This window comes from Protomyces lactucae-debilis (genome assembly GCF_002105105.1).
Source record: "Protomyces lactucae-debilis strain 12-1054 chromosome Unknown BCR37scaffold_9, whole genome shotgun sequence".
NCBI lineage: Eukaryota > Fungi > Ascomycota > Taphrinomycetes > Taphrinales > Protomycetaceae > Protomyces > Protomyces lactucae-debilis.
Window position 1 is genome coordinate 181,489 of NW_024468001.1, and position 26,107 is coordinate 207,595.

At 52.3% G+C, this 26,107-nt stretch overlaps 14 protein-coding genes across 14 annotated transcripts; 8 read left to right on the top strand and 6 right to left on the bottom strand.

Annotated features, from left to right (window-relative positions):
* Nucleotides 1–723: 723 nt before the first annotated feature.
* Nucleotides 724–1,255, bottom strand: BCR37DRAFT_392718 (cyclophilin; the record flags this gene model as incomplete). The annotated part of the gene is made up of 2 exons (XM_040871188.1): nucleotides 724–1,003; nucleotides 1,047–1,255. The coding sequence occupies 2 exons, from the start codon at nucleotides 1,253–1,255 to the stop codon at nucleotides 724–726; spliced, it is 489 nt and encodes a 162-aa protein (XP_040725373.1).
* A 139-nt stretch (nucleotides 1,256–1,394) lies between these two features.
* BCR37DRAFT_379502 (uncharacterized protein) lies at nucleotides 1,395–2,559 on the top strand. The gene has a single exon (XM_040869271.1). The coding sequence runs from the start codon at nucleotides 1,661–1,663 to the stop codon at nucleotides 2,375–2,377; it is 717 nt and encodes a 238-aa protein (XP_040725374.1). The 5' UTR covers nucleotides 1,395–1,660; the 3' UTR covers nucleotides 2,378–2,559.
* On the bottom strand, nucleotides 2,397–3,353 carry BCR37DRAFT_379503 (vacuolar ATP synthase subunit S1-domain-containing protein). Its single transcript, XM_040869272.1, has 3 exons — nucleotides 3,270–3,353; nucleotides 2,802–3,231; nucleotides 2,397–2,758 (listed from the first exon to the last, which is right to left on the bottom strand). The coding sequence occupies exons 1-3, from the start codon at nucleotides 3,318–3,320 to the stop codon at nucleotides 2,442–2,444; spliced, it is 798 nt and encodes a 265-aa protein (XP_040725375.1). The 5' UTR covers nucleotides 3,321–3,353; the 3' UTR covers nucleotides 2,397–2,441.
* Nucleotides 3,251–4,760, top strand: BCR37DRAFT_314537 (uncharacterized protein). Its single transcript, XM_040866944.1, has one exon. It carries the CDS (start codon nucleotides 3,463–3,465, stop codon nucleotides 4,546–4,548), a length of 1,086 nt encoding a protein of 361 aa, XP_040725376.1. The 5' UTR covers nucleotides 3,251–3,462; the 3' UTR covers nucleotides 4,549–4,760.
* BCR37DRAFT_314458 (uncharacterized protein) lies at nucleotides 4,515–6,084 on the top strand. Its single transcript, XM_040866943.1, has one exon. It carries the CDS (start codon nucleotides 4,691–4,693, stop codon nucleotides 6,047–6,049), a length of 1,359 nt encoding a protein of 452 aa, XP_040725377.1. The 5' UTR covers nucleotides 4,515–4,690; the 3' UTR covers nucleotides 6,050–6,084.
* Nucleotides 6,033–10,545, bottom strand: BCR37DRAFT_379506 (SNF2 family N-terminal domain-containing protein). The gene is made up of 2 exons (XM_040869273.1): nucleotides 6,450–10,545; nucleotides 6,033–6,409 (listed from the first exon to the last, which is right to left on the bottom strand). The coding sequence occupies exons 1-2, from the start codon at nucleotides 10,474–10,476 to the stop codon at nucleotides 6,120–6,122; spliced, it is 4,317 nt and encodes a 1,438-aa protein (XP_040725378.1). The 5' UTR covers nucleotides 10,477–10,545; the 3' UTR covers nucleotides 6,033–6,119.
* Nucleotides 10,546–10,620: 75 nt separating this feature from the next.
* Nucleotides 10,621–11,636, top strand: BCR37DRAFT_379507 (sideroflexin-5; the record flags this gene model as incomplete). Its single annotated transcript, XM_040869274.1, has 1 exon — nucleotides 10,621–11,636. The coding sequence occupies one exon, from the start codon at nucleotides 10,624–10,626 to the stop codon at nucleotides 11,587–11,589; it is 966 nt and encodes a 321-aa protein (XP_040725379.1). The 3' UTR covers nucleotides 11,590–11,636.
* On the bottom strand, nucleotides 11,177–13,916 carry BCR37DRAFT_379508 (eukaryotic translation initiation factor 3). Its single transcript, XM_040869275.1, has one exon. The coding sequence runs from the start codon at nucleotides 13,795–13,797 to the stop codon at nucleotides 11,626–11,628; it is 2,172 nt and encodes a 723-aa protein (XP_040725380.1). The 5' UTR covers nucleotides 13,798–13,916; the 3' UTR covers nucleotides 11,177–11,625.
* A 6-nt stretch (nucleotides 13,917–13,922) lies between these two features.
* On the bottom strand, nucleotides 13,923–15,061 carry BCR37DRAFT_379509 (putative branched-chain amino acid aminotransferase). The gene has a single exon (XM_040869276.1). It carries the CDS (start codon nucleotides 15,039–15,041, stop codon nucleotides 13,998–14,000), a length of 1,044 nt encoding a protein of 347 aa, XP_040725381.1. The 5' UTR covers nucleotides 15,042–15,061; the 3' UTR covers nucleotides 13,923–13,997.
* A 118-nt stretch (nucleotides 15,062–15,179) lies between these two features.
* Nucleotides 15,180–18,029, bottom strand: BCR37DRAFT_357681 (uncharacterized protein). Its single transcript, XM_040868203.1, has 2 exons — nucleotides 17,909–18,029; nucleotides 15,180–17,845 (listed from the first exon to the last, which is right to left on the bottom strand). Exons 1-2 carry the CDS (start codon nucleotides 18,012–18,014, stop codon nucleotides 15,231–15,233), a joined length of 2,721 nt encoding a protein of 906 aa, XP_040725382.1. The 5' UTR covers nucleotides 18,015–18,029; the 3' UTR covers nucleotides 15,180–15,230.
* A 548-nt stretch (nucleotides 18,030–18,577) lies between these two features.
* BCR37DRAFT_387219 (uncharacterized protein) lies at nucleotides 18,578–19,675 on the top strand (the record flags this gene model as incomplete). Its single annotated transcript, XM_040870517.1, has 1 exon — nucleotides 18,578–19,675. The coding sequence occupies one exon, from the start codon at nucleotides 18,578–18,580 to the stop codon at nucleotides 19,673–19,675; it is 1,098 nt and encodes a 365-aa protein (XP_040725383.1).
* A 439-nt stretch (nucleotides 19,676–20,114) lies between these two features.
* On the top strand, nucleotides 20,115–21,290 carry BCR37DRAFT_387220 (uncharacterized protein; the record flags this gene model as incomplete). The annotated part of the gene is made up of 1 exon (XM_040870518.1): nucleotides 20,115–21,290. The coding sequence occupies one exon, from the start codon at nucleotides 20,115–20,117 to the stop codon at nucleotides 21,288–21,290; it is 1,176 nt and encodes a 391-aa protein (XP_040725384.1).
* A 142-nt stretch (nucleotides 21,291–21,432) lies between these two features.
* On the top strand, nucleotides 21,433–22,404 carry BCR37DRAFT_314809 (putative short chain oxidoreductase). Its single transcript, XM_040866947.1, has one exon. It carries the CDS (start codon nucleotides 21,608–21,610, stop codon nucleotides 22,301–22,303), a length of 696 nt encoding a protein of 231 aa, XP_040725385.1. The 5' UTR covers nucleotides 21,433–21,607; the 3' UTR covers nucleotides 22,304–22,404.
* Nucleotides 22,405–22,565: 161 nt separating this feature from the next.
* BCR37DRAFT_392731 (P-loop containing nucleoside triphosphate hydrolase protein) lies at nucleotides 22,566–25,844 on the top strand (the record flags this gene model as incomplete). Its single annotated transcript, XM_040871189.1, has 1 exon — nucleotides 22,566–25,844. The coding sequence occupies one exon, from the start codon at nucleotides 22,566–22,568 to the stop codon at nucleotides 25,842–25,844; it is 3,279 nt and encodes a 1,092-aa protein (XP_040725386.1).
* Nucleotides 25,845–26,107: the final 263 nt, after the last annotated feature.

Sequence of the window (26,107 nt, forward strand, 5' to 3'; positions counted from 1 at the left end):
TCATCACGTATGGGCGCCTTCTACATGATTTTCTTTGGCATGCTAATGGATCTAGTCTCTTCAACAAACTACCCAAGAACAACACATTCTGCAAAGCCATCACGTCGCAAGATGTGCCACGCCTGCCATATGCATTCGCAGCGACCCTTGTTAGCCTACTGGTCCCGTTCCTAGATACCACCCTCAGTGCCACGCAACCACCATCAACAACCCCAAAGAAGGATCGACGACCACTACACTTTAGTTTGCTGGTGCGTTACTTTGCCGGCTTTCTTGGAGTCGCGTATGCAGGAACGAAACTCGACTACAACGATGCAGCCACCTTCAATACGTGTTGTGCCCTCATCACCCTGGGTTATGTGTTTTGGGTGGATGGAACGATCCAGGGATTTGCCATTCTGATGACTCTCACTGCCTTGGGCACAGCGGTCTGGGCTGCAGCGGTCGCATGGATGGCTGCGCGGGGTGCGGATGTGCAGGCGTATGAGAGCTCAGCGGAGCTTGTCTCTGCGTGTGTCTTGATTGGCCTCAATGTGAGTGTCTGGGGCACCATGGGCAAGCTCTGGCAACGTGGAGGATAGCAGATATATTGGAAGACCAAATGATCAGTAGAGGTCAAGGTCAAGGCGTGGTCATGGACACATACGGACGGAAGGAGCCAGGACAGATTGGTCTATGTTCAAGGCTACTTTTTAGAAAGAGAAGCTAGCTGTGACGGCACATCTAGCACTCACCACACTCGATGATGGTAATCTCCTTCGAGGGCTTGCCTGAGCCTGAGCCGTAACCCTCAATGGTCTTGACAACGTCCATACCATCAACAACCTCGCCAAGGACGACGTGCTTGCCGTCCAACCACGAGGTAATCACGGTCGTGATGAAGAACTGGGAGCCGTTGGTGTTGGGTCCAGCATTGGCCATGGAGAGAAGTCCAGGCTTGGTGTGCTTCAGCTGGAAGTTCTCATCGGCAAACTTGTTGCCGTAGATGGACTTGCCGCCCGTGCTGGCTGTTAGTTGAGTTCATTATGAATGTAAGTGATGCATACCCGTTTCGCCTGTCAAAGTCACCGCCCTGGAGCATGAACTGAGGAATGACACGGTGGAAGGGGGAGTCCTTGTAGCCGAAGCCCTTCTCGCCTGTGCAGAGTGCCCTGAAGTTGGCTGCAGTCTTGGGGACCACGTTGTCGTAGAGCTTGAATGTGATGGTACCGATGGGGGAACCGTTTGCTGCTACCTTGAAGAATACTTGTGACATGACGACTTGACTTTGAAGTTGGGATGTGTTGGCAGGGGATTGAGTTGCTTAGGGACTTCTACTTTGTTCGTCACTCGTCAGGGCAGGGTGGCCAATTCTCTCACGGCGAGTGGCAGTCACTATAGCAGCACTGCTCTGATACTACTTCTGCTACTTGCACTACTCCTGCTGCTTAACCTTATACTGCTACTTGTGCTACTTGTACTACCTCAGATAAGATGAGGAAAGAATTTGCTTGAGGCTCCAATCTCTTTCCAGTGCAGTGAAGCATCCACGGCCACCTGAGCTCGTCCCTGGGTGACGTGGCCCATCCATACGTACACCAGCTAGAACCTTCTGTCAAGCTCCAATATAAGATAGACAGCTCCCAAACATCCACCAAGTACTGAAACAACTCCCAGTGCCATGGACGCAGGGCTAGAGACCATCGGCGCACGCTGTAGCTGCTGTAACAAGCAAGACTTTCTCCCCTTCAAGTGCTCCCACTGTGCACTCTCCTTCTGCCTGGACCATGCACGGCAAGATGCTCATACCTGTGCTGCACTATCTACTGTTCCACAGCAATCAAACCAGTCAGATACAAAAACAACAACTGGACCGAGTCTGAAAGCGTTGCAGGCAGAGCATCTGGCGCGTCGGCGTATATCGCCACAACCTGGCAAACAATCTGCTGCCAATGTACAAAACAAGCAGGAAGCGACAGATCGGATACAAGGAGCCTTGAAGGCTCTCAAGACGCGCTTCACGTTGCCCAAAACAGCTACAGCAACACGCACAGCCGAAGAAGCACGAATGCTTGGTGCGTTGAAACGAGAGGCAAAAGGGGATCCTAAATTGCCTGTAGCCCAGCGACGATATGTCTACGTTCAGGGTTCAGGCAAATCAAAGCATGCACGATACGTGTCTGTAGATTGGACATGTGGACGCACACTCGATGAACTTGCAAAAGTCGTGGATATGCAAAATGACAATGCACGCACGACAGATCCAGCGCGCAAGTTGCATCTGCTGCTGGTAGAAGAGGATCTTGTACTAGAGCCTAGTCAGAGCATTGGTGCTCGTCTCAAGCGGGACGGCCTGACTCTTCAAGTGTATCGGGGTATACGGCCACAGCAGCCTTAGTTCACGCATCATGCATTGTATCAGTAATCCTTGTATAGCATCATTTTCAAAACTTGTCTATTGTCTACTGTTGCTTGTTGCCGACCTTCATCGGTGGAGCAAAAGCGCCATATGAGATTTGCAGTGAGCTGATGGCCTTGATGCCTACAATCAGGATGGGCACGAGCAACAAGAGCGCCATGTAACCCATAAAGATGCCCGGCGTGAAGAATTGATAGTGTGAGAAGAGACCACCTGTGCTGTTGCTGTGACTCTTGTATGCAGACAAGTCTGGCACAGCTCGTCGGTAAGTCGCCTTGGACGGTGCAGCAGGCGTCGACACGTAGATGAGGTTATACTGCTGCCTTGGGACAGACGCAATGAGTGAGTGCAAGAACGCATCTGATGGTTAGCCAAACAAAGCTAGATCATGGAAGAGACATACCATGCTCGTTCAAAGCTTCCAAACGTCCTTGCTTCTCTGGGACTGTAGGGAAGGTCACCACCAGCACGCGTGGAATACCATCATCCGTGTACATGGGATGCGACCCATGCCCGGCAGTGATTCGCTCAATCAACGCATTACACTGGCCTGCAATGTGAAGCACAAGTTCCTCTACGTCAACCTCTCCGTGACCATACGGCACCACCAGCTTCGTACCAGCCGACTCAACTGTCTGCTTGAAGAGCGGCGCTGCGTCGTGCGTAAAGTCAGAAGCGTGAATTGAGGGCTGTACTGCAATGATGGTCGTTGGCGCTTCACATGTCAGCGCAGCAAGCACAGACTGCCGGAACGAGCCAGATGAAAGGGTTGAGCCGGTGTGCTGGTTGATTGGGTGCTGAGAGGTGGAAGCAAAAATGTAGGGCGACGTGTCCTGGGATTAGCTGTGCGCTTAATCTATCAGTCTCATACCTCGAATGCGAAGACAGAGGCAAACACGGCGGCCAAGCGCAAGAGCCTCATCGTTGTGGGTTGTCTTGTTGCGTTCAGCTGTCGTCACTTGGGCACTTTTCCAATTTCAGGTTCAGCGACTCTCTCTATACTCATGTCTGCTCTACTCTGCTCTCTGCTCTATTCTCTGACTTCTTCGCTAGCTTAGCTGTGGATGCCGCGTGCTCTCAATCAGGGCTGTCTTCAATGTAAAGCCCGTCACCTGAAATGCGACGAAGCCATCCCCTCTTGCACTCACTGTGTCAAATCGCATCGAGGCTGTCGATATGCTGATCCTGACATGACCAAAGTACAGTTGCCTCTACTAGAAAATCGTCAGCAGCTCCTACTACTGCTCAAAGAATGGGTGGAAGATACATCTCGCATCATGGATCCTGTAGATGACCAGGCCACCTTTGCCCACCACGTCAGTAAGCTGGCCCTGACGAGTGGCCCTGTGCTGTATGCTATTTGCGCCGTTGTCTTGTTTCACCACGGTCGACTCGAGTCTAAAGCAGAACCCACTGATGCTGCACATGAGCTCTACATGGCCGCAGTCACTGGACTGAAGGAGATATTGCACACCGATATTGCAACAGCACTCTTTTGTACAACAATCCTGCGAGTCTATCAAGAATATCAAGGACAGGCAGAATTACAAAGCTCGTTGCATCTCTCAGGTGCCGTTGCTCTACTACATGCTGATCGTATGCGGCTCGAGACAACAGATGCAGCCGTCTTTGCCATCCTGCGACAAGATCTTAGCAGTGCTCTAGCGCGTGGCTCACCATTTGCGTTTCCCTGGCACCAGTACACTTCGCTCGGACCCGGTGCTCAGAGTGATGCAGACCTGGCAAACGATATGTCTCTGCTGCTTGCCCATCGGATTGCAGCCAACACTCCAACGCAAGCAGTCATGGTGGATGAACGCATTGCTAGCTGGCACCGGCGTCTGCCAATCTCCTTCCAACCCATCGAAAAGTGGAAGAGCGAATATGGACGAATTGTCTATCTCCAGTCTTGGCATGCCATAGCCATGTCCACCTTCCATGCTGCTCAGCTGTTGGCTCAGCCAGAAGAATCACATGCATTGCACATCATCAGAACGGCACTCTACTCGTCGCATTTGGGTGTCAAGGTCCATCTATGTGGCATGATGGCACTCTGCAAGCGACATCTCTCACAGAGGCATCATGCCTACGTCGACCAGGTGATTGCCTCGCTCGAGCAGGCCACCGGCTTCCAGGTCCAGATGGGATGACCAGCGAAGCTTCGTTCTCCGAAAATCTCGGATTTGAAAATGTGGGGGCTGACAGCCTGACACACAGTTTCGCTTGTCACCGAGAAAAGATAAAAGGGTGCCTCATCCTCCCTCATGTCTTGTCTAGTCAATCAACTCTAACATGAATGCCATTCGAACGCGCAAAGTCAAAGCTGTTGGCGACATCTCTTCTGTGTTTGGAAGCCTCTCAGGCGTGAACCCCGACTTGTGGAGAGGCTTCGATCAACTCAAGAAGAAGATTGTCTCTGAACACAATGCAGATGCGATGCAGCACGCGTACATCCGCGCAATCGAGGCCTGTAGAGAGCAAGTGAATCAATTGCAGCGCAAGCAACGTATTGGCGAAGCAATTGTGCCAGAAGTCAACTTTGCTGATTTAGCCAGTGGTCAAGTCTCATCACAGACTCGCCAAGCCATCAAGCAAATAGGAACAGTCATTGTCCGCGGTGTGATGCCCGCTGAGGATGCTCGCAACCTCAAGAGGGATCTGCAGTCGTATTGCGTTCGCAACAGGGCTGGCGGCTTCCCACAGAGCAACCCACAAGTCTATGAAGTCTACTGGTCCAAGGCACAAGTCCAAGCGCGGTCACAACCCTCCATGCTCAGAGTCCAAAATTGGCTCAACGGCTTCTGGCATGGACCAAATGACCGCGTGGATACGAGCGTCTCCTTGACTTATGCAGACCGTGCTCGTATCCGCATACCTGGTGACACATCCTTCACACTCTCTCATCACATTGACGGCGGCGGCATTGAGAGATGGCAAGACCCGACCTACAGAAAAGTCTACCAGGCAATTCTGGACGGACGCTGGGAGGAGTATGACAACCTTGATCTGACACACCGCATTGATGCCAACATGAATTTACATGCAGCACCTGGCGGCTGTTCCGTCTTGCGCGGATATCAAGGATGGCTATCGCTGAGCAATAGTGGTCCAGGTGAAGGTTCTCTGCGCATCAACCCATTTCCCAAGGAGGCTGCCGCGTATTGGATGTTGCGGCCCTTCTTCAATGATAAAGGTGAAATGGATCTGGATGACCCAGTATTCCATGGTGCAGTACCTGGCAAGGGCCAGGAAATGAATACATCTCTTCATCCTGCTTTGCAGCTCGACAGCAGTATGCTTGGCATTCCGAAGATGCATCCAGGCGACTACGTGGCTTGGCATGCAGACACTATTCACGCAGTGGATGCAGAGCATCGTGGATCAGAGGATGCAAGTGTGCTCTATATTCCAACAGTGCCCTTGACATTGCCCAACGCACGTTATCTGCAGACGCAGCGAGCAGATTTCCTCACTGGCCTTGCACCAGAGGATTTCCCATCAGGCTCTCGTGAAGAGACATTCCCAGATCGAGCGACAGTGAGGGATCTAGTAGAATTCGGTGGTCTCGCTGGTCTCCAAAGCATGGGCCTTGCTCCACTTACAGGCAAAGACGCACTCGCTCAACAAGCAAATCAAATTCTCTTCTCGTAGCTAGAGCTGTTGTATATTGAATGCTGTTTCAACTTCTAGTAGTTCATCTATCTTGCTCATTTCTCTTGGCTCAGTGTGCAGCCAACTGCATCACTCCATCCTCATTGCGCTCCATCGTACCGAATAGGCCCATGATGTCTCGCAACGACAGCCTCGGCACACGACCGCCACCTTCAGCCTCACCCAATACCGTACCAGCCGTCTTGAGTTTGGCCTCTTGCAACGCAACAATACGTTCCTCTACAGTGCCAGGGATGAAGAATCGTTGAACAAAGACTTCCTTGTTTTGTCCCAATCGGTGGCAGCGTGCAATGGCTTGATGCTCAACTGCTGCATTCCACCAGAAGTCGATAAGGATGACTGATTTGTTAGCATGTAATTGGTCGTTGAAGGATCTTACCCTTGTTTGCGCAGACCAAGTTGAGACCAACACCACCAGCTTTCAAACTCATCAGCAGGATGCGAGGGCCATCAGGGTCTTCGAATTCGCGCAATGCAGCTTCACGCTGCCTGACAGACATATCGCCCTGGTAGCGCAGGCTAGGCCAATCGTTGAGATCGCACACCTTCTCAAGCAAGTCGATTGCCCTGACAAACTGAGAAAAGATGATGATTTTGTCGTCATTCTGCTGTATGTACAGCTCGAGCTGAGCCTCAATGGCAGTCATCTTAGTAGACGGCAGGAACTCCAGCTTCATAATTTCCTCCCACGAACGAGCTTCTCGCTCACGCTCCTCCTTTGACGGTGGCAGCAACTGTGCTCGGCGTTCAGGGTCGCAATCATCTGGATCAGGCATGACGGCCTCGACAAGCTGCTTCGGGTCTACCGGTGGACAACCAATACGGTCATCCATGCCAGGGATAATTCGCGGCTTCCGTTGCATTGCCTCAAGTAACTTGACATCTTTGTCCGTCATGAATTTAACATCCTTGACATCTTGCTTGATATCCATTCCACCAGCTTTCCTGGGCGAGCTATGAGCTTCGGGCGTAGACTTGAGATCTGCCTTTTGCTCGGGCTTAACAGCTGAGTGGGCAGCAGACGAAGAGGCGCGGAAGAGTTGTCCTAAATCAGTCATTTCAGTGTCAGACAGGTCGGAATCGACATCAAGCTTTGGCACTGCCCTACGCTTGAGTGGTGTCACTGCATCGTCGGAGGCGTATGGGCCAGCCTTTGGCTTTAAAGGCGTATTGACCGTGGTCTTCCGAGGAGACTGATATTTCTTTGGCGTTAAAGCAGGCCTCATAGCAATAGTCTTGTCATCATTAACGTCATCAATGGTTTGTGCAGCAGTGTGCTTCGTCTCGTCATAATTGACGAGCTTGCCGAGTGTCTTTGAGCAAACCGGACACAAACTCTCCTCATCCACAATATCTTCCGTATCCTCGACACACACCAGGCAAAAGACGTGACCACAGCCTGTTGCAAATTGAGGCTCCTGTGGGTCGACGTGACAAATACCGCACATGACGGTGTCCTCGTCAACACCGGCAAAGGCAAGTCCTCGAGCAACTTGCTCAGCCATCGTCCCTGCAGTTCGCGATGCACCTGGGTTGTATGCGGCATCCAAAAAGTCATCCTCGTTGAAATCGCCCCGTGCAGACAAGTGCTCGAGAATGAGGAAGGGATGGATGCACAATTGACGCAAACGCAGCAACATGATGAGGAAATGGTTGATTTGCTTGACAGCTGTGCCCTCGACCAAGGCACGATTGACTTCGCAACGCATAGAATTCTCGACCTCCGAGTACAATTTTCGCTCATCCTCACTAAAGACCAGGGCCGGCATTTCCACATGCTTGGTTGGCAGACTCAAGATGGGACGATCGCCAATCTTGTCATTCTCTGTGCGGCGCATCAAGTATGGGGCGAGGGTGACACGTAGCCTAGCAGGTCCTACGCGCGCTGACACACCCTTCAAGAACTTCTCTCTGAAGGAAGCGCGGATGCAAACATTTGGAACGCGCAACACTCGGAAGATGGGATAAATATCCTCGAGCTTGTTTTGCAATGGTGTACCTGTCAAGCACCAGTTGCGCTGTGCGCCCAAGTTACTAGCAGCGAGCGACACATTTGAACCTGGATTCTTGATCGTGTGTGCCTCATCCAAAATCAATCGCAGCCATTTGATGCGGAAGAGGTTGCCCTTTTGACGCTCAATGCGCTCCTGATCAGCCTCAATTTCGTCCTGACTCGGGCGCTTGTTCCATTTCTTGAGTGGATATTCGCGAGCCATTGTGCCATAAGAAGTGATGATGACATCGAAAGACTTGAACTCATTGAGCGTACGCATCTTGGTAGCACCATGGTGCACACCCACCTTGAACAGACCGGGAGCCTTGGTCTCAATCTCGCGCTTCCATTGGTGGATGAGAGCAACGGGACAAATGATGAGAGTAGCGCGACGCTTGGTTTCTGCGCGCAATGCTGGATTGAGCTTAGGATGGTTGTGGACCATGGTCGCAATACATTGCACCGTCTTGCCCAGACCCATCGCATCAGCCAACAATCCACCACGAACACGATTGGGTCGCATGTCATTGTCCTTCATTTCGTGCTTATCCTCACGGCGAACCATGAAATCCACGCCGATAACTTGATGTGGCAACAAGTCACAGTTGCGAAGACCCTCGAGCTTGTACTTGTGACCTGCTGTTGCTTCAAGCTTGAGACGTTCAGCAGCAGCTCGAACACCCTCATCCGTATCACCAACAAATTCATCACCTTCAAGATCATTGAGGAATGCGTTGAAGTCCTCTGGTGTTTCATTCAAGGGTAAAGCACCGCCACGACTGCGCGTAGCCCAAGGTTCTAATTCCATGTCAGCCATGCCAGCAGGAAGACCAGGGAACACAACAGGCAACGGCGGGGGCGCTGGCCGTTGCACAGCTGGTCTAAAGAGGTGTGGGAACCAAGTCAACGCCATAGCACGTTTCGAGCCGAGTGTACCGGTCAAGAAGGAGTTGATGTAGTCGGAACCCAGCGCTGCAAGAGCTGGTGCTGTAATCTGATGAGCGAATCGCGCCAAATTCTGCTTTGCCTCTTCGTGCAGGACAGCATTGGCCGTTGTGGCATTGACACGAAGCGCGCCCTGAGCTGCATCATAGGCGAGATGCAATTCACTGTTGAATTTTTTGATGGCAGCGATCGCGTTGCGCTCATCTTTGATGCGATCCAAGCGTCGCATAGCCTGAGCTAGCAGTTCGTCTGTGGGCTGTACGGCGACGGCGCGCAAGACCACGTCAGGCAGTTGCAGGAAGGTCGTAAGCTCGTGGTCGCGCGTGTTGATGACAAACGAGTTGAACAGACATTTTGGTCGCCCATCGGGAGCCATGAGATCCAATCGGTGTCGTACATTGGCTTGCGGCTTCATATTCTTCTTGTAGCGTTCGATGAGGAGGCGAAAGCATTTTGTGGCTTTATCAATCGAAACCGCATCCTTCGTCAAGAGGAAGCTGACTTCTTTAACCAGCTGACGTGTAGCAGCTTCTTGGTCCAATGTGGGAGTAGCAAGATTGGGTCTGACAGGGGCCGCAGCAGTCGGTGTCGAAGCCGGGGCAGCAGGCGGGGCAGGGCGAGGAGCGATAGCAGGTTGACTCTTGGAAGGGGTGTTGGCTGCAGCAGGAACGGCTCCGTCTGCGGCTTGATGAGCAGCTGGCGTCGCCTTGAGTGTCTGCCTCTGAAAAATTGGAGCGAGCTTTATAGCAGGCGTCTTTGCTGAGGAAGCCTTGCTCGGCGATTCTGGCTTCACGTCCTGATGCAACGGCGTCTGTGGGCCCCTCTTGAAGACATTATCAAGTGTCTGCTTGACGAATTCCCTGAAAGCATCCGGGGTGCCCGTGTACAAGCAGGTCTTGAGTGTTGGCTCGTCCATTGTCTCGTCAATCAAATCTTCGATCGCCTTGAGAGCGCCTTTGCTGGACCAGGATTGGAAGATAGCGACATTATCTGGCAAGTTGGTAGCAATCAGCTGGTGAATGAGGTCTTTGCGCACCGGGGTCGGATCCTTAATCTCGCCCATCTTGTCGCGAACATAGTCGATGATCCAGTTGTGATCAAACTCGCTGTATTCCGTCATGGTGTAGCTGAACTTGCGGTCAAAGAGTCGCTTCCTGTGCACCTCGAGCGCGTCTATTTTGTGCTTCAGGATTTCCTCCAGGTTGCGCTGGCCGAGGATCGTATATGCGCGCTGCGTTGCGTGGAATTGAACCACCTTGTACGACCAGTAGCGCGCCCATAGCTGTTTCCTCGCGTTTCTCTCTTCTAGCGGCAAGCCAGACGTGTCCTGAACGGCAAGAGCGCCGCTGTTTCCGCGCGATAATGCATAATGAGGCGCGTCTTCAGTCAAATCAATGACAGTAGCTGGCCGCTTGACAGAAGCAGGAGTGCCGCTGCTGCTGAGAGGCCGCTTGGTAGCGGAGGACATTACTGAGTCCCGCCGGAGCGTCCAGGGTCCCGGGGCCTATGGCCAGAGTTAATTGAGCTTGTGTACAGTAGACGTGTTGTGTTTTCTCTCCTGGCTGCGAATTTGAATTTTGTGCTCAGCAGCCAGCAGCAGCGATGGCAACGACCCATGGCCAACAAGCAGCAGCAGCAGCAGACCCTCCCTGCCTCGCGCTTCGACCTCGCCACCTATGCAGGCAGGGTGCAGCACATCCTGCAGGTCACCGATGTGCGCACTCTCCTGACATCCTCCGCCCAGCTGCAAGATGCCCGTGCTACTATAAATCGCTTCCACCAGGGCCAACTACCTCTGTCTGAGAGTGTCTGGCAAGCTAAAAAAATACTCGATGCTACAGTCCACCCAGATACGGGCGAGCCTATCTTCTTGCCCTTCCGCATGTCCTGCTTTGTCCTGACAAATCTCGTCGTGACAACTGCCATGCTCACGCCAAATCTGAAAACTCGCGGTATCCTCTTTACCCAGGGCCTAAATCAGAGTGTCAATGTTGCCTTCAACTACAGCAACAGCAACAAGTCGAGCCCGCTGAGCAATATGCAGCTGCTTGTTTCCTACTTGACTGCTACAGCGGCCAGTTGTACAGTTGCTGTGGGCCTCAACAAGGCCACAGCCTTCATTGCCGACGCCAATAGACGAAGGGTCGCTGGCCGACTCGTGCCGTTCGTTGCGGTCGCAGCGGCTGGTGTCCTCAACGTCTTTCTCATGCGGTCCACTGAAATTACCAATGGCATCGATGTCTTCACCCCAGAGGGCGAGCTGGTGGGTAAGTCTAGTCGAGCAGCCGTCGTGGCTATTGGCGAAACAGCAGCGTCGCGAGTCATGAATGCCTCGCCCATCATGGTTCTACCACCGCTACTATTACTTGCACTCCAGCGACCAGGACGTCTCTTGAGTAGACGGCCCAGTTTAATGCTGCCAGTCAATCTGCTCAGCATTTTCGCCACGAGTATTGTGGCACTGCCCCTGGCCATCGCCGTATTCCCACAGCGCGAGACCATGCCTGTTGCCAAGCTCGAATCTGCCTTGCAGACCAAAGCGGGTCACGCACGGGTCGTCGAGTTCAATAGAGGCATGTAGAATAAGAATGTAGATGCATGACTGTAAAGTGTAAATCTAGACAACCTCGGTATGCTCGCTGACAACCTGCTCCAGCAACTCCTCGACCTCCTCGTTCTCCTCTTGGCCCAAGAGTCGCTCCGACCAATGTGGCTTGCCCAGCTTTTTCCGCTCCTCGGCAACCTGTTGCTTGATACCCTCGCGCCAGCTCTGATACTCTTGCAACAGCCTGCGTCGCTCCTCTTGTTGCTCCCTCGCTGCGGTATTTTGCTCCAAATTATCCTCCTCATCAAAGATCTTTGAGTAGTCGCGCAGCTTCTTGCGAATCTCTTTTTGCTCCTGCTTCGAGAGATACGTGGGTGGACGAGGTCGCCAGATGATTTGCTTGAAGTTATCAAGACGCTCCTCACGAATCTGCTGCCCCTTGAAGTCCCAAATGGTGTAGCCATTCTCCATCTTGTGCTTCCAAACACTCGACGAGGTGACCACATAGCGACCAGACGGGTCCCATTGCAAGTCAGTCACACCGTAGTGCTCAGCTGTTGCCAAACACTGCAAGTTGGCGGCAAAGTCACGCTCGTCATCCTTCTTGTCTCCCTCAAAGTCAACATCCCAGAACTCAAGGTCGAATGTGGTGGAGGAGCCCAAGGTAGCAGCAACGAGGAAACGACCCTTCGGTGCCCAGTGAAGCGTGTTGACTGTTTTGCGGTCGACGGAGCGAACGAGCTTAAAGTTGGCCTCTGCGCGTGCTTTGCTGCTTTCAAAGGCATAGAATGCAAGAACCGTCTTGAGGGTCGTGTTGGGCTGGCCGAGATTGGGATCCATGGTTTGGATCACAGCGAATCGTGCACCTTTAGGTTCCCAAGCAAACTCAATAATGGTTTCCTTGATTTCGATGACTTCAACTGGAATATTCTTCTCGTTGATGCGGAAAATTTCCATGTTGGTGAAGGAGCCCTTTTTACTCTTTGTGTGACGGTCAACCTTGATGCAGAGGTAGTCACCTGCAGACTGCCAGTGCATCTTGCAGTCAGTGACGCTGTACAAGTTCTTTGTCCTGACCACCTCCTTGGAGGGAATGCTCATGACAGACACACGCGCAGGCTGGTTGTTGACCTCGGGCGTCCAGTAAGCGAGCAAATCGCCATCTGCACCGGCCTTCTTGTCTGAAGCAGGCGCAGGCGACCACTCAAAGTCAACGACACCATCCACCTTGATGGATTTCTTGTCAAGCAAGTTCATGCTGGGCACTTCATACACCGAAATTTGCTGACCGGGAGTCAATCGAGCAACGTACTTTTCATCAGCCGACCACTTGAGCATAGGCCATCGCATCTTCTTAGCAGGCTGTCCTGGCTGTGATGGCTCAGTGGGTAGTGCAGCGAACGAGCGCAGCAGGATACCCTTCTTCAAGTCCCAAACAAAGACGTGCTTGCCCTCGTCTTCCTGCGTGAAGGGAATAGTCTTGCGAGCAGGGTGACCAGGTGGCGGCAGCTCAAGACCCTCGTTCGACCAAGTTACAAGATAGTTTTCCTGTGGAGAGAAGTCAATGAGCTTGACCTTTGGGTGTTGGAACCGCGCAATACGTTTCCACGAGGGGCCTCCCCAGAGCTGTAGTCCCTGCTGGTGGAAGGAAGCTAGATAGCTGCCGAGCGGTGACCACGAGGTATATGTCTCTGTCCATCCCATACGCGATACGACCGTCTCTGGTTGTTCCGACTTTTTGTTCCAAACAATGCTCACCTCATCGCCGCGGAACATGACCAATTGGTCACGCCCAGCTTGGTCGGCCATCCACGAACGCAGGTGCTCCTGTTCAGCAAGCGCCGTCTCCTCTGGCGCGACAAATTCATCATCGACATTGGCAAATTTGTCAACCTCCTCCAGCAAGTTGGCAAGCAGTGTGTGTTGCTTGTCGAGCTTTTTTCCGTTGAGTGTCTTGGCTGCGTTGGCGGCCTGCTCCGGTGTCTCGTACTCTACAAAAAGGAAGCCCTTGGACATGCTCTTGCCGTCTTGCTCTTCAAATGGCATTACGATGCCGTCCTCCTTGACTGTACCACATGAGCCAAATAGCTTGCCCAGGACACGCAGGAGGGCACTCTTCTTTGCTTCTGGGACGATGGGTGCGCCGTCAATCAGGACGATATTGTCGAGTCCTTCTTCCGGTGCGACATAGTACTTGTCTTCGAGGTCTGCGAAGTCGAGGTAGTCATCTACGCTGTCTGCCATCTCTCCTGCTGACTGGAGTAGCTTCTTGAGACTTGAGACTTCCGTGGTCGTTCTGCTTTCTCTTTCGCTTCAGAAAATTTTGTTCACGCGCGGCTTATGTCAGCGAGGGACAGTCTCAGGAACAAAGGGAAAGAGGATTGAGCTATGGATGTTATGCGTGATGAGGATAGAAGGAAAGGGTGGGAACGGCATCAGCATGTCTAGACAACATCCACGAGCCACTTGAACTCGTCTGCCAGATCGCCTGTCTGAATGCCCCGCAATGTTGTCAAAATGCGACTCGCGCCAGGCCCTTGCTCCTCTGATAGCTGCACCAACTTCTTTCCCTGGTACGTGACTGACTTGACGGGCGTGATCACAGCCGCCGTACCAGCAGACATGATCTCGCTGAAGGTGTTGAGTTCATCCACATGCACAGGCCTGCACTCGACCTGCCAGCCAAAGGACTTGGCCAGCTGCACAACAGATTTCGTTGTCACTGACTTGAGAATAGACGTCGACTCGGGCACAACAAGTGTCGTTTCGTCACCCTTTCCGCGAAGTGCCAAGAAGTTGGAGGTGGAGAATTCATCAATGTGTGTGCGTGTCTTGCTGTCCAAGTGCAACGTAATGGCAAATCCTGCTGCTTTGGCTTTGGCAGCATGCTGGAAGACAGGCGCATAATTACCACCCAGCTTCGCACTACCTGTTCCAGCAGGTGCTGCACGATCAAAGTCTTCCACAATCAGTGCATCAATGGGCTTTGCACCGGACGCAGAGTACAAGTTGGCCACGGGTGTCACGGGACACAAGAAGGTGAACTCGTCTGGCGCACTCAATGCGAGTTGTGCACCTGAGCCAAGGAGCAATGGACGCAGGTAGAGAGATTGACCCAGCTCATATGGTGGCACGAATTCAGCATTCTTGAGCACGGCAAGCTTGACGGCCTCGAGGAATAAATTCTCCGGCATGGGTGGGATGGAGATGATGCTGGCAGAGTGCTGCATGCGCTTTGCATTCTCATCTGGGCGGAAGATGCGGATATGACCATCTCTACACCTGAAGGCCTTCATACCTTCAAAACACTGCTGGCCATAATTGAGCGCAGGCGCCATCACCGACATGCGAATGAAGGGCTCCTCCACAAATTCGATTGGCCCCCATGCGCCATTCTTGTAGATGCATTGGACATGTCCATTGACGGAGTTCACGCCAAAAGAGAGGTTCTGCCAGTCGACCTTGGTGCTTGGTTCAGGGACAGACATGATGCTGTAGTCTGTAGATGCTCAAGCCGATAGCGCGACAGTCTTGTGCAGATGATCGCGCGAGGCAGTTGCCGTTCAGATGGGTGGTAATTCGCACGCTGAAGACTGAAGAAGTAGCAAGGGGAACAGTTCTTGGCTCATTTCCTATGCAATAAATTAATGCAATGATGCAGCGTGCTACTAATTGATCTATTCTATAGTCAAAGCCTCAAACGCATTTCGTGTCTCAGTCACCGCCTCCTTAGGCTTCAACAACGGCCTCTTCCGCGACCCCTCCCGATAACTCATAATGCCATCCTTGTTGAGCCAGCAGAGCTCGCACAAGCCCGCCAACTCCTGCTTGGTGACTAGCTGCTTTACTCTTGGCTTGAGGCGAACGAGCTCTGCTTCCACTTCATCTGTAGACATACCTCCTTTCGACGCATCTGTAGGCAGCAGGTACGCATTCTCGCCATCAGCAGTGAATTGCACATCAAAGCGCAGCTTGCTGTCTAGTGACAGCGCTCCAGACAAGGCATCAGTCGTCAAGCCAAATTGCAGAGTTAACAGGACAAAGGCATTGTAAGCTTGAGCAGGCCGCCTGAGCTGTTCAATGGATGTGGCAGTCACCGGTGCAGCATGAGCAAGCCTGGTTCTCGGCATGAACGTGCCGCTCGTCTTGCTGATTTGTACAGCTCGATGTGGACCTTCATCCAATGATTCTGAGCGCATTCCGTACACTTCTGCTAGCTCATGCACAAATTGTCGAAGTTCTGTGCGCATGGGCTTGAAGAGCTTCACTTTCGCTGACTCCACGCAGAATTCTCGCATAGCAGACTCAATAGTCGTGCACCAAATCTTGTTGTCCTTGTAATACTCCACCAAATCGGTGGGATACTCAATCAAGCTTGTGGCAGTAGTCTTGCTGCTGCCACCTCCAAGCGCTTCTGCAAGTTTCTGGCTGCGCACAACAGCAGCGCAAAAGTCGGTGCACTCTAAGGCCGTTGATGTACCGCAGCATACAGCAAGCTTGATGTTGCCGCAGGCGCATGATGCATCAACGCGAGCATTACAAGGAACATCTGGGCATTTCTCTGGGTAATGGCAAGTTGCAGCACAGCCATGTCCACAAGCCCTCAACTTCCCACAAGGCTGCGTACAAGCCTCACAAGAGCCAGCATGACATCGCAATTTACAAGCGTGGCCACAGGCTTGAACTTTGTCGCATAATTGACCACAAGAGACACTCTTTTGCCAACACGGCTGATTCTTGACGGGTGTTTTGCCACACAGACAGAGCCGCTCTACGAGATAGGGGCAGCGCGGACACGAGACGGTATCCTGATGACAGTCGTGAGGAATTGGTGGATGACCACAAGCTGTAGGTCGTGTGCAAGGTAGGAGACACACTGGGAGAAGAGCACCGCATGCAATAGGTGGCGAAAGGACAGTCCCGCCGCAAGCGCAGGCTATTTCCTCGAATGTGGCTTCCAGACATGGTGGACAGGGTCCGCGATGACAAAGTACGGCACAATGGTGATTGCCGCAAGACAAGGGTCGATTGCATGGCTCTGTACAGAGATGCTCTGGTTCAATGTCTGTTGGTGTTTGTGTTTGTTGACGAGAACGCTTTGCCTTGCGCTTTTGTGCAGCCGAGTAGCCAGTACAGCAGCGCTGTGTGCAAATATGGCGCAAACAGTTCTTTTGTGCGCGACAAACCTTGTCACAAGCAGGTTGAAGACCAAGCTGAATGTCCTGGCAGGAGGCTTTGACTTGCGTGGACCCACATCCGCAGGGAATATGCAGCTCCATCTGACATTCACCACAAGCGCCAGTGTGACAAGGACGTGTGCATGTATGACCACAGGTCAGCAGACGGCTACAGGTCTTTCCACAAGTTGGTATATTGTCTGTACACGCAGATCGAGGCTGCTTTAGTAGACTGTCGAGCGGCGTCTGACCACAAGGGCAGCTTTTGACAAATTTTGGAGATCGCGGGCAGATCTCTGAGTTGTTGTGAACATGACACTGTTCTTCGCACTGGTGGATGCCACACTCAAACAGCATGCCACAGGAGTCCTGGCAAGTCCAGACTGAACCCGACGCCATGTCGCTACACCGCACTGCTTTGGTATGTTTGCCACACCGGCAGGCCTGCTCCAAAGGCACATTACAGGCTCCACATAGACCTGGATGACATGCACGTTCGCAATGGTGTTCATCGCACGGCATGATCTCGCCACACACCTCCTGGCAACTCCAGCTGCCGAGAGTGTAATCTGTATTAATGCATCGCTTCTGAACAACATGTTTGCCGCAGAAGCATTGCTGTGCCGTTCCCATTTGCTGGCAAGGCGGACATGGCCCAGGATGACATGGCAACGGACATGGATGCGGACAACTCTGCTTGCCACATGTCTGACCACACGCATGCGGCGCCAACTTGTTGGGTTCGGGTCGAATATGCTTGCCGCACCAACATCGATATTCGCGCGGTAGAATTGCTGACTGGGATTGGCACGCTGGGCAACGCCAAGTCTCCAGAGGGCGCCCTTCTGTAGGTTGCAATGCACGCTTTGCCCAGCTTATGATGCATTTCAAGTGGAAGACTGTCCAGCAGTGTTGGTCTTCATAGACAGCTTCATGTCGTCTAATAGGCTCGACGCAAATGCAGCATTCGTAAATGTTATTGAGCAGAGCATGTTGAATACGCTCAGCCATCGTCTCGGTGCCAGTCAATGCGGCCGCTACGGCGACTTTGTTCGAGCTTTGTTTTGGCTCAGCCCTCGATGAGCTGCTCTGGTCTTCAGTGAGCTTGAAGCGCGCTTCAACAGGGGCGCGCTGGCCTTGTCTCTGCCTGTTTCGGTTTCGAGGCTTGCTCTTCGCACCAGCACCCGGCAAGAAGGGTTTGGCGTCCGGCTGCAAGCTCCCCTGCTGTCGACTCGAGCCGCCACCTCCATTCGATACAGGTTCCTCCTTCTCGCCAGCTGCCATGGCTCTCAATGACCGGTTGTCGCGAACCATATGTGGCGAGCGCGTCTCAAATGTCTAGAAACTCAAGATGTCGCACGCTCGGTTGACGTCGACAATAGACAACGTTCAAGCTGGACGTCAATCGGACTGTCCTAGCTCAGGGTCATTTTCAGGGTGTTCAACGACTCCTTGCATACACTTGCTAACTTGCTACGACGACCCCGGTAGTTCTAGACTCCTCGTCTCTTTGCACAAATCGTCAGATGTACTCGGACTTCGCTATCGCATAAACACTGAGCCAAAATTGACTAGTCCCTAGCGGACAATGCTGCAGCTCTCTGAAGTTCAAATCCAATTTCTAGGCTGTTTAGGAGGTAGTGCTCATCAGGAGACACCTCCTGGATCAATGTCCAATCCTTCAGGGAATAGAAGCACTTTATATCTCACACATCTGGTTCTCCTGAATCAATAAACAGACCTGATGCGAAAGCTCATCGAAAAGGAGATTTACTGATGTGAACAACCATCGTCAGTAGATGCCACAGCTCATGCCTTTCTTGCCTTCGCTTCGCTGCTTGCCAACAATGCTTAAGGGCGATGATCTGCGACCGCAACTGTCGAGACGCGTACGCCTTGTCCTATTGACAGTGTTCCTTTTCATCAGCTATGTCTCTATGATACTTATGGCTTTACGACCGTTTCCTTCGTCTCGAGCTGGACACTTCTCACAATTGGCATCAAGGATCACGCCATACAAGGAAAGAGCAAGAGGCCTCCGAGGAGTTTTGGTGCCCGCGCAGGCCGCTATCTCATCACCGGCGGTCGCGCTCTTTATCGGCATTCATTCCCCGGCACATATGCAAGACAGGCGCGATGCTGCAAGGAAGGGCTACAATGATGTCCTTGCTTCGGGCGTGCTTCACAGACAAGATATTGTCGTAATTCGGCATGTCTTGTGCAGAGATGGAGAAACAGCGACTCAACTTGCTGAAGAGCAGAAAACCCATGGAGACCTCCTCATTCTCAATTGTACCGCAGGCGACGACAGTATGAAGACCTGGCACTACTTTCAGCACATTTCGCAAGTGATCAAGGTTGCAGACCATGTCAATCACAGCGGCTCGGCGGACCTCGAATTTGACTTCGTCATGAAATTGAGCCACGACGCGTATCAACACCTTCCGATGACGCTGAGTTGGCTGCGGCCTTATGTGGGCGTACCGCGCCTGTACGCTGGGAGATTGGCACAACATAACGAAACGCTTGTCTATCAGACTGGTGATGGCTACGTGCTTTCAAAAGACCTTTGCCTTTGGTGGTCTGCAAACAACACGTATTCAGATCCATCAGCTGGTTTCGAGGATGTCAACATGAGGCTCTGGCTTGACCTGCTGAATCAAAAACGAGAGCCAATCGCGCTTCTTGACGGCGGATGGCGATTTTACCCGCTAGACAAGCGCATCTTCTGCCAAATGGCTTCGCCAGAAAAGCTGCGTGATCCTCAGTATCTCAAATCTAAGAAAGGTCGAGAGACCGTGCATAAGCTTCTCACGTTGGATGACTTGCAAGTCCATCACTTGAAAACTCCGGAATCCTTCGATGTCGTTGCACGCACGTTCTTGGAGAAAATGCTTGCGCCACCCAAGGAAGCCATGGAAGACCAACGGCACGCGTGCGAATAGACATGATTCCATATCAGCGACGCTCGTTTCCAAGCACCCGAACGGTACATTTTTCTCCTTTCAGACTTCTTTCCATGCATGTTCAAGGTGCTATCCAGGCAAGGCACGGCTCAAATACTTGACACGGCCTAATTAAAAACACTGTATATGTTGCAATGCGGTGCAATCAATGCTGCAGCTCTTTGAACCCCGACTCCTAGGTCAGCGCCCATCAGGAGAGACAAACCCCTGAGTTTGGGTTCGAATCTACATAAAGAAGCATCTGTACCAAACACTGGCAAACAGGTTGATTACACTTTCTTGACAACGACCAAAGGCAGCTTGCCAGCTTCACTCCGCTGCGATCTCCCGAGCGACCTTCCGCGACCCGTGCAGAGGTCCTCGACGCTGATCAGCGATGCATGCAGCGGGAAGAGCAATGTGGCACCGGCTGTCCAGGATGTCCACTCTTTTGATGACCACAATAGTGTGTATATCAGTCTTCATGGTCATACAAAGGACCATTCGCTATCCCCGCGCAAGTACATCGATCACTCACTTTTCTGCAGAATCGGCGCTGTCGGCGGGTTCGCACTCAGAAGAGCAGATGAGACAGCGCCAACACAACAGAATATCGACGATCCATTCTTCAGCTGCAGAGCAAGCACTTACCAAAGAGCAGTTGAGAAGGCTCGAATATGGTGAAACAAGCTCGAGCCTGCAAGGAGCTGTGATCCTTGCACAGCCTTTCAACGCACAGCCAGTAGCGCTCTTCATCGGCATTTTCTCTGTTGCAGACCAGAGAGAGACACGCGACATGGCGAGAAAGGTATACAAGGATGTCTTGGCGTCTTCCTGGATGGATTCGCGCGACATTGTGGTCATCCGCTTCATCCTGGGCCGGAATTACAACACAGAGGATACCTCTCATATAACCAAGGAGGAGCAAGAAGAGCACGGCGATTTGATTATTCTTGATTGCGAGGAATCTATCAATCAGGGTAAGACTTGGTACTACTTCAAGCACATGTCAAAGAATTTGCGCATTGCAGACTATGTTAATGACACCACCGTGGCGGGGCGCGAGTTTGATTTCGTGATGAAGCTGGACGCCGACACATTTCTGCACATTCCAAACAATCTAGAGTGGCTACGTCCCTACGTGGGGACGCCGCGGTTGTACGCCGGCAGTCTCAATATGCCAACAGAGCCCATCAAATTTCACCAAGGATCAGGCTATGTGCTTTCCAGAGATCTTTGTCTCTGGTGGTCACGGCGCACTTCCTACCCAGGAGCAAAGTTTCGTCATGAAGACATGGACACCAGGATGTCGCTCGATTGGCTCAACCATGGATACGAGCCAATTGCGATACTCGACAGTGGCTTCAGATACTATGACTTGGGTCAGCGCGTTCTTTGCGATTTGCTTCCTGCCAATCTGAGTCGCAATCCGGCATATCTGGAAACCGATGCTGGTCGTCATCACATGCAACAGTTGATGCGCTCCGACGACTTGCAAGTCCATCGTTTAAAGACACTCCAGTCATTTGCAATTGTAGCTCAGGCATACCTGCAGACCATGCGCGAGCCAAGGCGGCCGGTAGTGAAGGCTCATCAGCTTCAATTTTGCCATTAGCGTGCTTGGTGACGGTCGTCTCCTTCCTGACTTCGTGAGCAGCATAGTAACCACTTCTTGTGCGTCGAGAGCTAGCGGTAGCCTTGGCGCTGGATGATCTCCTTCCACAACCGACGATTATGTGCCATTGAAGGCTCGAGTCTCGACCTAACGAAGATGTCGCTGGTTTGTCATCTGAAAATGTCCGCCGGCCGCGGACTCTCCAGGGAGCTCGTCGACATTACTAATGCCCGTAACTTATAAAAAGCAGCTTTGTGGCCCTCTTTCTTCCTGCAAACTGTTGCACTAGTACAAATCCTTGCAAGCTTTCTTTACAAATGACCATCACACTGATCACCGGGGCAAACCGAGGTCTGGGCTTCGAGACTGCTCGTCGTCTCAAGGAACGCGGTCAAAAGGTGTACATTGGTGCTCGCAATGCTGCTGCTGGCAGGGAAGCCGCCGAAAAGCTTGGTGTTGAAAGTGTGCAGCTCGACGTGACCAACGACGAGTCTGTCAATGCTGCAGTGAAGGAGATTGAGGCCCGCGAGGGGAAGCTTGACATCCTCATCAACAACTCGGGCATTACTGGACAAATGAAGACTGTCGAAGAGACATCACCCAAAGATCTGCTGGAGTGCTATGAAACCAATGTCTTCGGCGTTGTACGCATGACCAAGGCCTTCCTGCCGCTGCTGAAGAAGTCCGATGCGCCCTCAGTCATCAATATCAGCAGTGGCTTGGGATCCTTTGTCATGGTTCAGGATACTTCAGCAATCGAGTCGTCCTTCACCAATTTGCCGTACAACTCGAGCAAGTCTGCCCTGAACATGATCACATTGCAGTATGCCCGGGCTCTGCCTGATGTTCGATTCAACATCATTGATCCTGGATACACTGCTACTGATATGAATGGTCACAATGGTCATCAGACGGTCGAGGAAGGAACAGACGCAGTCGTCAAGATGGCAACGACGGGCAAAGGTGGGCCAACTGGGACATATACGAACCGTACAGGTACTGTGCCTTGGTAATTTAAATGATCTGTGAGCTGGAATGAATGTAGCGATTATCGATGAGAAGACTGATCCAATTGCAAGTGCTGCTGCAGCATTGAGCCCATGACTACATCATGTTGAAACTTGAAACTTGAAACTGCTCCGTGGTTCCCATCTGACTTTTCAACTTGGGCGACGACGACGACGGAAAAAGTCAACAATCAGCAACCACAACAACAACAAGGCGATCACCATGAATAATCAGCGGCCGCCGCGCGTAGCAAGACCTCCCAGTGCTATGTCTGGCATGCGTCAGCCCTCATCTTCTGCTGCATCGCGTCCTGCTTCTCGCGCGTCGACGCAAGCTCCTGTGAGTGCGCCAGTGCAGCCGCCTACTCTCAAACGCGCCCAGGTGCCATCTGTGCTTGCTTCGAGCACCTCCGTCAACACAGCCGCGAACAGCAACCACGCCAAAGAACAAATCTCCTCAGAGACCAATATCCAAGTGGTCGTGCGTTGCCGAGATCGCAATGCTAGGGAACGCGCAGAGAACTCTGGCGTTATTGTGTCGACCGTCGCTGAGCCACGCGGGAAAGCCATCACCGTTCAAACCTCGCCTAGCACACTGTCCAACAAGACGTATGCCTTTGATCGTGTTTATGGAGCAGAGGCATCGCAGCAGATGGTATTTGATGACACGGTGGAGCCCATTGTAGAAGAAATGCTTGGCGGATACAACTGTACAATCTTTGCTTATGGACAAACAGGCACTGGAAAAACTTACACCATGTCGGGAGATATGTCTGACTACTATGGCAAAGTCACAGACGGCGCTGGTATAATTCCAAGAGCGCTCTATCGCATCTTCAAACAACTCGATGCCGAGGGCGATGAATACAGTGTCAAATGCTCCTTTATTGAGCTCTACAATGAAGAGCTGCGTGATTTGCTTGCGATTGAGGAAGACCGCAAGGTCAAAATCTTTGACGACAATGCCAAAAAGGGCGGTGTGGTGATTAGCGGCATGGAGGAGGTGGCAGTCCAGGATGCCATTACCGGTGTAAAGATTCTTCAAGAAGGCAGCAAGCGCCGCGAGGTTGCAGCAACCAAGTGCAACGAGGCATCATCGCGCTCGCACTCGGTGTTCACCATCACTGTCCACATCAAGCAGACAACCGATGGCGAAGACATGTTGCGTGTTGGAAAGCTCAATCTCGTCGATTTAGCTGGCTCAGAAAATGTCGGTCGCTCTGGTGCAGAGAACAAGCGCGCTCGTGAAGCAGGCATGATTAATCAGTCGCTGCTGACGCTCGGCCGTGTCATCAACGCGTTGGTAGACCGATCCCAACACATTCCTTACCGCGAATCAAAGCTGACGCGGCTGCTGCAAGACTCTCTCGGTGGACGCACCAAGACTTGTATCATCGCGACGATCTCGCCTGCCAAGATCAACATGGATGAGACTGTTTCTACGCTGGACTATGCAAGCCGTGCCAAGAGCATTAAGAATAAGCCACAAGTCAACCAGATGATGACCAAGAAGTCTCTCATCAAGGACTATATCTTGGAGATTGAGCGCCTAAAGGCAGATCTCAACTCAACGAGGTCGAAGAATGGTATCTACATGACTGAGGCGTCTCATCTCGATCTCGTCAATGAGAATGAGAGCAACAAGCTCTTGACAGAAGAGCAGCAACGAAAGATTGATGCTGTAGAAGGTCAGTTGCGCGCAGCCAAGGAGCAATTTGAAGAGACAATGGAGCAATTCCTTTCTACACGCAAAGAGCTGGAAGGTACCACCAGGATCCTCGGCGAGACAAAGGAGGTCCTCTCATCTACCAAGATCGAGCTACAACAAACGAGTACGGCACTCAGCAAGGAGACCATCCTACGAAGGGCTCACCAGGAATCAGAAGCCGCTATCGACAATGTAGCGAAAGGCTTGGTCGAGAAGCTTGAGGCAACAGTCAGGGATGTACATGGCTTGCACGACAAAGTTGGCCGCAAGCGTACCGTTGAAGAGCGCAACGCAGCACTCTGGGAGTCTGCTGGTGCCCAGATTGCGCATGCAGTGTCGCAGCTTGACAACAAACTGGAGACCTTTGCTCAGGGACAAAAGCAATCTGCAGTTGTCATTTGCAACCAGGTGACAAGCCTAGCGGTGCGAGAAATGAAGCGTATGACGGAAGGCCAAGCATATATTTCTCAACGCGTGCAAGAGTACGATGCTGTTCAAACGTCAACTGAAGCAACGCTTGATGAAGCGCGTCAACGAATGAATGCCGTCTTGGACGAAATTCGCGACCTGCGTGTGCACATCAAGAGCCGTCTGGGTGAAGGCCTGGCTGGGCTGGGCAAAGCCGCTGAACGTATTGCAGATGAGATTGCAACACGTCTCGGTGCCTTCCAGCAAGAGGTGCACGACAACTACTCTCAACTTGGCTCGGATTTCAAGGCCATCTTTGATGCGACGCAAAAGCACATGTCCGCTCAGGCAGAGGAGATCAAGACTCTACGGGCGCAAGTGGCGGCAGCCAATTCTACAACTGCTGATCAAATTCAAATTGCCGCTAGACTTTTGCTGGAGCAGGAGCACGCCAATGCAGACAAGACTGCTGAAGCTGAAGCACTGGCCCTGGCGCAGATTGAATCATTGCTCAAAAATGTTTCTCAACAGCGCGCAGAGCGCGAGCTTGCTGCGCAAGAGTCTTTCAAGCAGCGTGTTGCCTTAACAGCAGAGGCAATCCACAAACACAGCACGTCTACATCAGCTTCACTCGATGAATGGCTCACTTCAGATGCCGACTTCAGTCGTCGCTTGCAGCAGGGCAAGGAATCCATCAAACGTTCTATCGTGGAGTCCGCCAAGTCTGCGAATGCGCGAACAGAGGCGATTCAGCAGTCTACTCATGCCATCCATGCAGAGACCGTCGCGTTAGTTGATGCTGCGATGAGCAATGTCGACTCTCAAACACAAGCCCTTGAGGAGCATGTGGCTGCTGCAAAGAAGTTGGGTGAACAACATCACTCAAGCCACTTGTCTGCAGTTCAGTATATGCGTCAGAATGTGGACAGTACGGCAGCGACATTGGCAAGCGAGCTTGGTGAGGCCAAGTCGACTATTGAGCAAGTCTCGCGCAACGTGGCCGACGAAGCATCAGGTATGGATCCAGCAATCACAGGATTCTGTCAATTTGCAGGCGAAGCGCACGGTCTGGTCAAACAAGCAGCTGCTACAGAGTTGCAGAAGGATTTGCCGACACGGACGACACCCAAAAAGCAAAAGTACGTGTATGCTACATCTTGGCCGACAACTTTGCCACATGCTCAGCTGTTGGGCGAGACCCAGGAAGCGGTAGAGACGCCACGGTTGGCGTTGGCACAGGTGGATCCGAACGTTACCTCCCCGACCATGGCGCGCGAGACTGCAGAAGTACCGGGTCAGCCCCAGCCGTTGCAGGCTGTGGCCTCATCTATTCCAGCACCCGTGATGCAGAAGCAGGTGGTCAATATGGCTGCTGGTCAGGAGAATGGTCGTGCGGTGAGGACGCGGAAGAGAATGCTTGGCAGTAGCTAGATGATTGTATGCTCTAATCTGCTTGTTTTGTGGTTGCCTTCCTCCTCGTGTTGCCTGGTGCCTACGCCGTTGCAGCCTTCTCGAGGGCATCCAAAAACTCTGTCAAGGGGCAACAGTCGTTGCGTCCGATGTATTGAGCATGGGCGACCAGTGCCAGTCTCCGTAAACCACGACCACTCGGGTCGATTTCTGTTTGCGCAAGGAAGCGCTCACAGATCTTGATTAGGTGCAGGCTCGGCCCAGTCATGTGAGTTTGAGCTTCA

Excerpts from the sequence above, each read along its gene's own strand:
- BCR37DRAFT_379502 (XM_040869271.1), top strand. The coding sequence starts at position 1,661 with ATGGACGCAGGGCTAGAGACCATCGGCGCACGCTGTAGCTGCTGTAAC.
- BCR37DRAFT_379503 (XM_040869272.1), bottom strand. The coding sequence starts at position 3,320 with ATGAGGCTCTTGCGCTTGGCCGCCGTGTTTGCCTCTGTCTTCGCATTC. Across the intron at positions 3,232-3,269 it reads CCTCTGTCTTCGCATTCGAG|GACACGTCGCCCTACATTTT; the intron begins GTATGAGACTGA and ends AGCTAATCCCAG. Across the intron at positions 2,759-2,801 it reads GGAAGCTTTGAACGAGCATG|ATGCGTTCTTGCACTCACTC; the intron begins GTATGTCTCTTC and ends GCTAACCATCAG.
- BCR37DRAFT_314537 (XM_040866944.1), top strand. The coding sequence starts at position 3,463 with ATGCCGCGTGCTCTCAATCAGGGCTGTCTTCAATGTAAAGCCCGTCAC.
- BCR37DRAFT_314458 (XM_040866943.1), top strand. The coding sequence starts at position 4,691 with ATGAATGCCATTCGAACGCGCAAAGTCAAAGCTGTTGGCGACATCTCT.
- BCR37DRAFT_379506 (XM_040869273.1), bottom strand. The coding sequence starts at position 10,476 with ATGTCCTCCGCTACCAAGCGGCCTCTCAGCAGCAGCGGCACTCCTGCT. Across the intron at positions 6,410-6,449 it reads CTTGGTCTGCGCAAACAAGG|TCATCCTTATCGACTTCTGG; the intron begins GTAAGATCCTTC and ends CTAACAAATCAG.
- BCR37DRAFT_379508 (XM_040869275.1), bottom strand. The coding sequence starts at position 13,797 with ATGGCAGACAGCGTAGATGACTACCTCGACTTCGCAGACCTCGAAGAC.
- BCR37DRAFT_379509 (XM_040869276.1), bottom strand. The coding sequence starts at position 15,041 with ATGTCTGTCCCTGAACCAAGCACCAAGGTCGACTGGCAGAACCTCTCT.
- BCR37DRAFT_357681 (XM_040868203.1), bottom strand. The coding sequence starts at position 18,014 with ATGGCAGCTGGCGAGAAGGAGGAACCTGTATCGAATGGAGGTGGCGGC. Across the intron at positions 17,846-17,908 it reads ACCCTTCTTGCCGGGTGCTG|CGCGCTTCAAGCTCACTGAA; the intron begins GTGCGAAGAGCA and ends CCCCTGTTGAAG.
- BCR37DRAFT_314809 (XM_040866947.1), top strand. The coding sequence starts at position 21,608 with ATGACCATCACACTGATCACCGGGGCAAACCGAGGTCTGGGCTTCGAG.